The 11,638-nt window shown below is 45.1% G+C and overlaps 1 protein-coding gene and 2 pseudogenes across 1 annotated transcript; all 3 read right to left on the reverse strand.

Annotated features, from left to right (window-relative positions):
* Nucleotides 1–322: 322 nt before the first annotated feature.
* LOC147978822 (protein FAR1-RELATED SEQUENCE 5-like) lies at nucleotides 323–1,568 on the reverse strand (annotated as a pseudogene).
* Nucleotides 1,569–1,601: 33 nt separating this feature from the next.
* On the reverse strand, nucleotides 1,602–2,516 carry LOC147978823 (protein FAR1-RELATED SEQUENCE 5-like; annotated as a pseudogene).
* Nucleotides 2,517–10,311: 7,795 nt separating this feature from the next.
* Nucleotides 10,312–11,298, reverse strand: LOC147978824 (uncharacterized). Its single transcript, XM_087514905.1, has one exon. The coding sequence runs from the start codon at nucleotides 11,296–11,298 to the stop codon at nucleotides 10,312–10,314; it is 987 nt and encodes a 328-aa protein (XP_087371031.1).
* Nucleotides 11,299–11,638: the final 340 nt, after the last annotated feature.

The following is an 11,638-nucleotide window of genomic DNA, read 5'->3' on the forward strand; positions in this document are numbered from 1 at the left end:
ATATGTTTCACACATAATAATATAAATCGCATGTCTCATAACATTGAACAAGGTGGCATAAACATTAACTCAAAGTGCCATGTCTATTATTCTTAAACAAATAAACTGAAAGTGCTAATTACTTTCATCAAACAAGGTGGTTTAAAGAATAAACTCAAAGTGCCATGTCTCTTATTCTTAAACAAATAAATTGAAATTGCCAGTGTCTTCAACTGATTATGAGTACTTCATCTTTATGCCCGGTTCCTACATAACAAATTGTAAACAACTCATCAGACAATTGTGAAGACAAAACCAAAAAATAGTTGAAAAAATGAAAAACTTACTTTTCATTCTCAGGGCACGTTTGCCGTCTATGGCCCTCTTTCTTACAAATGCCACAAAGAGGACCGGGTTTTTTCTCAGAAAATGATTTTGGTCTTCCATTCTTTGTAACATTTGGATCTTTCTTTTCCCGCCCTGTCCTGCTCTGTTTAGGGGCGCCCTTCGTGGAAACTTTCACGGGATCACCTATGACATCAACATGTTGTTCCGGCTGACGTGGATCCTGATGCACATTTCTTGTACTACCAACAGCATCATCATCAGGGACCTTTTTCTTCGCTATTATATTCTGCAGACACTGCATCAACTCATCATAGACGAATGGATCATTTGAAGCAACATGAAAAGCTTCAGCTCCTGTTATACTAAGTTGACTATAGCGAGCACGCTGCTCTGCCCCTGTCCAACCCCAGCCAAACAAGTCACTCTTTCGCTGTGCTGTGCAGGCAGCCCACCTCTCGCAACTTTCGACATCCTCTTAAGGATGCAACACTTAGGTATTTTAGATTTTTTAAGATGAACCAACACATACAGAATGTGTTTGCAAGGCAATCCTTTCCGAAGCATTCGTCCACAACTGCAGTCTATCGTATTCTCAGAGTTTTCAGCTCGATAATTCACGCTGAACTGAAATTTCCGGTTATTTCTCCATGTCACGATGAAGGTGTGGCAGTCAACTCCCACTAGCGTCTCAAAAATCTCAAGTTCTCCCATCTTCTTCAGATCTTGTTGAAGAATATAAAAATTGGAATGAGTGAATACTTCGGCGGCATGCTTCTCAATATCCTTATATTCTGTGACTGATGGTGGCAATGACTGATTTGAAACACAGTCATCATGCGCCTCGTTCTCACGTAGTCGGACTATGCAATTCTCATAATGCACAACTAGGTCAACAATAGTCATACCGCCGTCCAAGTGCAGGTGAAGACAAGAGTTAAGACTTTCACTCCTTTGATTACTGCGCATATCCAGAAAAAACCATCTGACAGATATGATGCCGCCCACACACTCCTCTTCCTGTATATCCTACTCAGCCACTCTTCTGTTTTATCAGTCTTCCATTTACGGACGAAAGCGTGCCATCTCGCCTCAAAGTTGGCTGGAGAGGTGGAGTAGTACAAGAGTGCCCTGAACTCACTTAGCGATTTGTAATTAAGGTGCTTCTGCATGTTTTTTTCCACGTGCCATGAGCAGAGACGGTGCAACACATCAACCAAAACCAACCGAATAGCTCGTATCATTGCAGCGTCTCCATCTGTGATGATTGACCTTGGCTTTTTCTGACAATTAGCCTTCAGGAATGTCTGAAGCAGCCACACGTACGTCGCTTCGGTCTCGTCGGACACAATGGCACAACCAAAAACTGTGGTGCAACGGTGATTGTTTACACCAACAAAGGGGATGAACGGCATACCATATCTGTTCATCTTATACGTGCTGTCGAACACCGTTACATCTCCATACAATTGATAGTCCCGCCGCGAATGTGCATCGCACCAGAACATGCTCTTCAAACGACCCTCCTTATCGAGCACGTACTCAAAGAAAAACTCTGGATCCTTCTCCTTTCTGCTCCTCATAATCCCGATTGCCGTGTTAGCATCACCCTTCGCAATCAGCTTCATTTTTTCTCGGCAACATAGATTGTACACATCTCATCTCAGAAACCCACACTTATCATACGAGCCATACCTGCTAATGAAGTTGTCAACGATGATATGCTTTCTGATCCCAGCTCCTTCCATCGCCAAGATCTCAGCTATTTGGTGATCTCCCATCACTCGATGTGACCGTAGAAATACCACCTCATCTGGTCTAGCCAACAAATGGTTGTGATCATCCATAAAAGCTGCCACGAACCAAACTCCACGTCCTTTGTCCAACTTCACGACTAAATGTGCGCCACACTCGCAACGAGTCTCTGGTCTTAGCCTGCGTGTACGGCCCTCCGGGTTTAAAAATTTACTGAGACGTTTTCCTGCCCTCGAGCAAACGTATCTCCTATACCGAACAGTGGTTGAAAGTCCTTTTCCTCGTTTCACCTTATCTTTTCTGATACTGAATCCACGGTCTTTGGCGTAGTTATTATAGAACATGTGAGCCTCCCATTGTGATGCAAATGTCATACCCATAACCTTCAACTGTGTCTCCAGCGCACGTTGCTGGATTTCAGCTTCCTCAATGTCCATATTAGCTCCATCCTCATGCTCATATCTATCTTCACCACTCCAATCATCAAAGTTAGCCTACAATATTCCACATAAGCAAGTGTAAGTTGTCATAACCAATTTTTTATTATTCAATGACATCTTAAATTTTGGACCGAACGTGGCTTATGTTATCCCCGAAAGATTCAACACCATGATTTTCCTCGTTCTGAACGTCAATATCCTCCTGCACATAAAAAATCATATGCACGTGTAAGTACCATATGGTTCTTCATCCGACGAAAAGAATGTACATGACACTTACGTTTTCACTACAAGCACCCTCCTCCTTTTCAAAATCCTCTTCAGGTAAATTATCGTACGACGACCTGGATTCATTGTTGTTGCCATCATCATCATCTTTACTATCATTACCATTCGTACGATCAACACTATCGCTACCATCCCAACTCGTGTCCAAAAACAGATCCGTAAATCCAGTTTCTTTATCCATTAAATGATCTCTCAACCAACACTGCAATATTATAATAAAAAATTAATCTATTAATTTTAAACCAAATTAAATGTACTACGATCATACAGATGAGAAATTCTTATCTAACAAGTGATTGCACATAATTATTTACAGATTCAATTTTTTGACGAACTAGACGGCTTACATGGCATGCACGTGCACTTCGGCCGGCCTGGCGTGGCTGCGGACGGCGAGGACGTTCCCGGAGAGGTTGATCACGGAGTTGCGGGCGGCGACGGCGTCCACGTAGGCCACGTCACCGTGACGACCTGCACGGAGGCGACATCACGTACGGCGGGCGACTCCAAGATCTGTCCGCGCCGGCCAGATCCCGGGTGAAGACGGGGAGAAGGCGGCGATCGGCCGAACGGGAAGACGTTCGAATTGGCAGCGTGATCACGTCTAGATCGGCGGGGAAAGGCGGCTATCGGCGGGTAAGGGCGGCGATCGGCGGGGCGGGGCGACGTTGCAATAGGCCGCGTGATCAGCGCAGGTCGTGTTTTTTTTTTTGCGCGAAGGGGAGAGGGTAGTTGCGAGCGGCCGTATCGGCTCGAGCCGTGCGCTCGGCTCTACCTGTATGGCCACGCCGCATACGGCGCGGGATACGTTAAGCACCATATGCCCAAAATGCCCTTATACGTTAAGCGGGGGTGTGTGTACCGAAGCAGACCTCGCACATCATTGTCCAGGCAGTAACCCTCACAACAGTGCATGACTGTAGTGCACCAAAACGAGGGAGCACATGCATGACGGCGAGATCCCAGCTGATAGCCAACGGAACTGTGTGGTGCATCCATCCATGATCCATCCGTTGGCGTGGCGGTGGTTAGGATACGGAGAATGACCTGCGGTTGGGGGCAAGAGATACGCACCACGTCAACCGTCGCCAGGCGCATCTGCATCTGCAAAAGAGACAGGAGACCACAGATACGTGCGTGCGTGCGTGGGCAAAGATAGCTAGCGGGCCTTTTAGGCGCCACAAAGATGAAGAAAGGGCCAGGCTAGTAGTTCGCCGCTGGGTGCTCTCTCTCTCACACACACACAGAGAGAGAGATGGAGAGAGAGAGAGAGAGAGATCAGCAGAGTTGTATCGAGGTAGCTGGCAGCTCACAGAGCAGCCAAACGGCGATCAGAAGTTCAGAACCAAATACCGGACGGGAGAGTGGTTCATGTGAAAACCGGCCGGAGCTAAATTGTGAGATCCATTTCCTCGCCAGTGGACGAGCGGACGGACGGATCGATGTAAGGTGTAATGCTGATGGGCCTGCATGCGTACTTACATCCAGACTGGACTGGAGCACGAATCCGTCCGTACGTGTATGATCATGCATGGCGTGCAGTGCGCCGCCCATCTGTTCGTGTTGGCGACCTCGGATAGTCGGATGGAGCTCTCCAGCGCCTGCATGGGTGGGCGATCGGATCAGATCGCACCGATCCACACATTGTTTACTTATTATACTCCCAAGACCGTGGGTTGCACAGAGTAGGAGTAATGAGCAATGGCCTGTCTGCGAAGATAACATAAGCAATGACCTGCCTCGCCAGTGTGCACTGTTCCTAAACTGGATGGGGATCCATTGCTTCTGAATATGCCAAGGATAATGAACGCAGAGTCTGAATTTCAACTTTTCCAATCAGTTCACGAATTCGAAAAAAGGTTCAAACATTCACGAATTCAAAAATATTTGTGAATTTTTAAAAATGTTACTGAAATAGAAAAATGTGAAGTAAAAAATGTTCATGAATTCGAGAAATGTTCACAAATTCAAGAAATGCCCGTCAATTCAAAAAATGCTCGGGAATTCAAATTAACATTTGTGAATTAAAAAAGTCACATGTTAAAAAATTGTTCGCAGATCCGAAAACTGTTCGTGAATTTGAAATATGTTTGTGTTGAATTCAAAAAACTTCCACCAATTAGAAATATGTTTGTGGTGAATTCAAAAAACTTTCATGAATTTAAAAAGTTCTTGGATTAAAAAATGCTCTTGAATTGGGAAAATGAAAAAAAGGCAGGAAATCCAGAAACTGATTGAGAAACAAATGGAAAAAATGGCACACTAGAAACCGAGAAAAATGATGCAAAAAAACATGAAAAAGAAAAATCTTCGAGAACCACCCAAAACGGGACAGAATACTCTAGTACCTTCCTGAAATCCGCCTTAGTAGGCTCGTCACGTCGCAGCGAACATATCAATTAGCAAGAAACTAGGTGTATAGTCCGGGCGAGTGCACGAATTAAAAATATATGTTTTATAGGCCGCCCCTTGTGGCAGTCACTGTGGGCGGTCGTTAAATATTGTTCGCAGAGAGTGATATACAGTCTGTGCTCTCCTGTGCTACGAGACCAAGTACCTTCTCGCACTATGATATATAGTCTTCTAAATATCCCAAGGATGATGTGTGCCACCAGCCCATCACCCGTTCTCCTTCACACCATTTTAGAGGAGGCGAAGCTTTGGATCACTGCGGGCGCTAAGAAATTGGGACATATTATGTTGCGTGAGTAGTTGTCATGGCGTGTGCAAGTGTGGGTTTCTTGTAACACTCTAAACTCTATTCTCTCCTTATTTAATTGATGAGGCAAATCTTTTGCCTCCGTTTTGAAAAAAAATATTCCCAAGGATGATGAAAGCACAGTCTGAAAGCATCACCACCGAGCGCTTTTCAGATATCGAGAGTGTGTTTTTCAACTTTTTCAATCACTTCGTGGATACGGAAAAAGGTTCATGAATTTGAAAATGTTTGTGAATTTGAAAAAGATTCAAATCGAAAATTATTCATGAATTCAAAAAAATATTTGTGAATTTAACAAATGTTAATGAAATAGGAAAAATCTGAATTCAAAAAATGTTCAAGAATTCGAGAAATGGACTCAAATTCAAATAATTTCCATCAATTCAAAAAAATATTTGTGAATTAGGAAAATCACATACTGAAAAAAATCTGCAGATCCAAAAATTATTCACGAATTCGAAATATGTTTGTGGCGAATCCAAAAAACTATCGCGAATTAGAAAAAAGTTCTCGGATCAAAACATGCTCGTGAATTGGGAAAAAAATAAAAAGGCTAGAAATCAGGAAACGGCTGAGAAACAAATGAAAATAATGGCCTACTACAATCCGAGAAAATTGATGCAGAAGAAACATGAATAGAAAAATCTTCTAGAACCATCCAAAACGGGACAGAATTTTCCAGTAGCTTCCTGAAATCTGCCTTAGTAGGACCGCCACGCCGGAGCGAACGTATCAACTAGCAAGAAACCAGGTGTCGTTAGATATTGCTCGCGGGGAGCGATATAGACTATAGAGTCTTTGCGATGCCGTGCTACGAGCCCGAGTACCGTCTCACACTAGGCGAGCATTAGGATGAGCGGGCCCAATTATCACGTACACAAGCGGTTTTGCGAAGGTTCTACATCGATTGGTGGAACCTTCCATTAATTCTGACCGTTTTGGGGGAGTTTTACACTGTTTTTTTTATTTTGTTATTTTATAGTTTTCATCGGTTTCTCCTTTCACCCTTTTCTGTCCATTTTCTCTTTTAATTATTTTTGTTTTTCAAACACATGTCGACTTTTTTAATACAGGTTGTACCTATTTTTTTATGCATGCTAAATATTTTTTAGTTATACGTTGAACATTTTTCTAAAGAATGACGATTTTTAAAAAAACATTTGAACATTTTTCTTGAGTACATGTTCAAAAAAGTTGAATACACGTGAGCATTTTTATAAAGAATGACGATTTTTTTCAAAATAAATATTTGAACATTTTTCATGAGTGCATGTTAAAAAAAGTTGAATACACGTTGAGCATTTTCCTAAAGAGTAATGATCATATTTTTTCAATATACTTGTTTGAACACTTTTTTGAGTACATTATAAATCCTTTTCAAATACACATTGAATATATTTTTAATACATGTGAAAATAATCAGATTGACTTTGAACATTTTTCAGTAATACATGATGATTTATTTCAAATACACCTTGATTTTTCTTAATACATATGATATTTTATATACATTGGTCATATTTCAATACATGAAGAAATATATTTTTCAACATGTCATGAACATAATTTTAAATGTGTAAACATTTTTAAATGCCACAAAGATATTTTTGAAAAGACTGACGCAAAGAAAAAAAAACACACTGCTTGAACATGCTTTAGATGCGTAAACATTTCTTTTGAAAGTCACAAACATTTTTTGTAAACGTAGACACATTTTTTTAAACCACGAGAACAAAAAAAATTGCATTCCCCTAACTATTTATAATACGCAGTGAATTCAGGAAAAAAATAAACAAAGTAAAAAAAAACATATACATATGGGGAGAGCATTTCGAAACATAAACATAATTCAAAATCAAAAACAACAAAACAAAACAAAAGGGCCCGCACTAGAAATAAACGAAAAAGTTCGTCGTGGACAAGCGGAATATTCTATTCGACGTATTTTGCATCAAAGCGTCGCCCCTTCCCGTCAGAGTATCAGATTTGTGTTCGTGTTTTTCGATAACGGCTCAAAAATATTAAACTTTGTTGAAAATTTGGAAATTTGTTTGTACCATTCGAAGTTTGTTTTGTTGAAAAGTGCACCTTGCTATAGTCTCGTGCTGCAGTGCATGACTACCGCCGCTGGTGGGATGACCAGGTCGGGTCGCCCCTGTTCGTCCCGCTGCTGTTGGACGCAGCGAACGGCAGGCATATAGGAAGTCCCAGTCGAGACAAAGTCGTCGTGCCCCCATAATTCCCATGCGCCTGCTGTTGATCTTTGGGGCGGAACAAACTTTGGAGCACTACCAGGCCTAGTGTGGGTCGGCTCGGAAGCCCACGGGAAGTTTCGATGCACGTCGCCTTCGGCCCGAAGGTGGGGAATATGAAAAGAAGCAGGGAGTTTCTCAAAAAAAGAAATGAAAAAGAAGCAGGGACCTCTCTCTGTGCTTCTCGCCTAAGAGAAACGGATAACTGAAACTGAGGAACCGGCTCGCTGGAAAATGCGGATTCGTATTCTCTGAAAGCCACCCTTGCCGGCTCGCTGGCACACGCACCGATGCTGCTTTACGTTATTCTGCTGCTAGTGGGAGGATGGTAGTCGGAGGGCGATGGACCAAGACAGGAGGCGATCCAGCACTGTGAAATCTTTTTTTTAAAGGAGGCAAAAGACTTGCCTCATTCACTAATTAAGAGGGAAAAGAGAGTTTGAATTTTGTGTTACAACACACATCGTGCTACAATACCACTACAAAAGGCCTACTCTCGTGGCATGATGGATCCCAATTTCTTTGCACCCGCGATGACCCAAGTATGAGCCTCAATCTTGATGTTAGCTAGTAGAATTGTCGGCGGGGCACTCTTGAGTTGGAAGATGCGGGCATTCCTTTCATTCCAGATTGTCCAAGAGGTGAGCATGGAGAGGGTGGCCATGGCCTTCCTATTTGGTATGGTAGAGTCGGAGAGCCCGATCCACCACTCTTCGGTTGACCGTGCCAGGTGCCAAGCGGAAGTGTTGATGCTTTCGAGCTGGAGCCAATCTTTTATCATTTCCCAAAGTCTAGTAGTGTACCGGCATCTGAAGAGGAGGTGGTCGATGGATTCTTGCACACGCTTGCAAAGAGGACAAAGCCCGCAATTGGGCCACCCCTGATTGGTCAAGCGGTCGGCAGTCCAAACCCTATTTTGCATGGCCAACCACGCAAAAAAATTGACCTTGGGCGCGGCCCAGGCCTTCCACACTGCAAGCTCCATGGGGGAGCGGGTGATGCCGAAAAATTGGGCCAAGTAGGCGGATTTGGCAGTGTATATCCCGCTCTCTGTGTGTTTCCACACGATGTCGTCTTCGGCGTGCGCCTCAAGATGGAAATCGCGGATGGTGGACCAAAGCTCAATAAATTGTCGAAGATGTTCGAAAGTGAAGGTGGAAGTGACCTTGATCTTCCGAACCCAAGCATCATCCTGGAGGGCTTCCCGAAGTTTCCAAGTCTTCCGAGAGGAAGTGTCGTAGATAAGTGGTGCGATGTCTCTTGGTTTTTGGTCCCGCACCCAAGGGGAGTCCCAGAAGGGCGTGCGCGCACCGTTGCCAACAGTTATGGTCGTTGAAGCATAGAAGAGATTTTTGTCCATCTCGTCGCACGAGTTGCCCGTCCCAACCCATAGCTTGGTGGGCTCCTTCCATTCGAACCAAAGCCAACGCAAACGAAGAGCCCTTGCAAATTTCTCCGTGTTTAGCACCCCAAGACCTCCATATTCGACTGGCCGACATACGGATTCCCAATTAACTTTGCACTTCGCGCCGGTAGTCTTATCTGTTCCCGCCCAAAGGAAAGCTCTCTCAAGCTTGTTGATATTGTGGAGGATGCTCGGTGGAACGACCAGTGGGGTGATGAAGTAGATGGCTTGTGAGGATAGCACAGACTTGACAAGGGCAGGCCGACCAATGGCAGTGATATTTTGCCCGTACCATGGAACAAGTTTGGAAGTGGCCTTGTCCATGAGGAATTGGAAATCCCGAACTTTTAGTTGCCAAACCGAGAGAGGTAGACCCAGATATTTTATCGGGAAGGAAGCACGGGCAGCGGGGAAATTCTGGAGGATGTTGTCGAGTTGTAGGTGTCTGCACCGAATTGGGACCACAGAGCTCTTCTGGAAGTTAGTGCATAGTCCCATGACATCACCAAACGCACCGAGCAACACAGAGAGGTTGTCAATATCCTTCTTGATGGGTGCAACAAAGGCGGCTGCGTAATCGGTGTAGAGGGATGTTCTCATGATGGGCCCATAGCCACGGATTTTGTAAAGCAGCCCCTTCCTAGTTGCCAACTCGAGGATCTTTTGAAGGGGGTCAATGGCAATGACAAATAGCATGGGTGAGAGAGGATCCCCCTGCCGGAAGCCGCTTCCGTGGGTAATGGGGTTGCCAGGGATGCCGTTGAGGAGAACCCGCGAGGAGGAGGTTCATAGGAGGGCGGTGATCCAATTTTGAAAGGTGCTCAGGAACCCCCTCTGCTGGAGGATGTCAATGATATACTCCCATCTCATAGAGTCGAAAGCCTTTCTTATATCAAGCTTGAAGAGGAGGGACGGAGTTTTGCTCTTGTGGAGGCGACGCGCGAGATTGTTCACATACATGAAATTGTCATGGATACTCCTAGTCTTGATGAAAGCACTTTGCGCGTTGGAGACAAGCTTGTTCATGTGAGGCGCTAGACGAATTGCTAAAATTTTGGCAACAATCTTCACAATGGAGTGGATGAGGCTAATAGGCCGAAAGTCAGTGATCCCCTCAACACCCTCCTTCTAAGGAATTAGTACAATGTTTGCAGAGTTGAGCCAGTGGAGGTTTGTCGTGTGTAGGTTGCCAAAAAGAGAGACTACCCTCATGATGTCCTCCTTGATAATGTTCCAACAACTCTTGAAGAGCAATCCGGTGAAACCGTCTGGGCCAGGTGCTTTATCGCTTGGCATTTGCTTAATGGCCTCGTGCACCTCCTCCGTGGTGATGGGGTCCGCAAGGGAGTCCAAGTTGTGTACCTCTAAGCCAAACTCTTCCCAATTGAAGTCGCGCACCCGCGGGCGCCCCTTTCCCATGGCCTCGGTGAAGTGGTCATGGACAACCTTCTCTTTGGAATCATGGTCGGTGATCCATCCTTGATTATGCTTAAGCCTGTGGATGAAATTTTTGCGGCGTCTCCCATTGATCCTCCGGTGAAAAAATTTGGTGTTTGCATCACCCTCCTTGATGTTGGCCAGTCTCGTGCACTGCTTCTTACGAGCCCTCTCCATGACCGCTAAGCTGATGACTCGTCTTTTGAGCCGCTTGCGGAGGTCCCCTTCCTCCACAGAGAGTTGCCGGTTTTCCTGGGCCATGTCAAGGTGCAAAATCACCAAGAGGGCGGCGTGGAGATGGACCTTTGCTTTGGAGAACAACCCCCTACTCCACTCGGAAAGGCGGGCACCGGTCTTCTTGAGCTTGTAGTGTAGGATTTGATATGGCTCGGTATAGTCTGTGTGCTCATTCCATGCCTTGAGGACGACCACCTTGAACCCTGGAAGAGAAACCCAAAAATTCTCGAACTTGAAGCTTCGCGGTCTCCAGGGTCCCCTAACCTCGGCGAGGAGGAGGGGGCAGTGATCAGAGAGCGAGGACGAGAGTGCATGAAGGATGTGGCTGCCAAACTGATCGTCCCACTCCGCGTTGCAAAAGAACGAGTCGAGCTTGCAAAGGGTCGGGTTTTCCCTCTCGTTTGACCACGTGAAACGTCTATTCTGGAGGTGGATCTCCATCAAGCCACGACTTTGGAGCGTTGCACGAAAACGGTTAAGACGCCCAGTGTCGATGTTTCTCTTGTTTTTGTCACACGCTCTCTAAATTTGGTTGAAATCTCCCAGACAAAGACAAAGGGTACCAGTGGGAGGCCTCTGAGTGATGAGCTCGGCGAAGAATGCATCCTTGAGAGTGCGGGAGGACGGGCCATACACAGTTGTGATCTTGTAATGCACATTGGACGCTTTAATTAGAACCATGGCAGAGAAGCAATGCGGAGTGGTGCTGATGTCAGTGACGTGGAGGAGCTGGTCATCCCAGAGCATGAGTATACCACCCCTAGTTCCGTTCGCCGCCCTC

Source organism: Triticum urartu, chromosome 3A (assembly GCF_056163025.1).
Source record: "Triticum urartu cultivar PI428250 chromosome 3A, HENAU_Tu73, whole genome shotgun sequence".
In the NCBI taxonomy this organism is placed as follows: Eukaryota; Viridiplantae; Streptophyta; class Magnoliopsida; order Poales; family Poaceae; genus Triticum; species Triticum urartu.

What these genes read in the sequence shown, in the direction of transcription:
- LOC147978824 (XM_087514905.1), bottom strand. Translation starts at nt 11,298, where the DNA reads ATGGAGATCCACCTCCAGAATAGACGTTTCACGTGGTCAAACGAGAGG.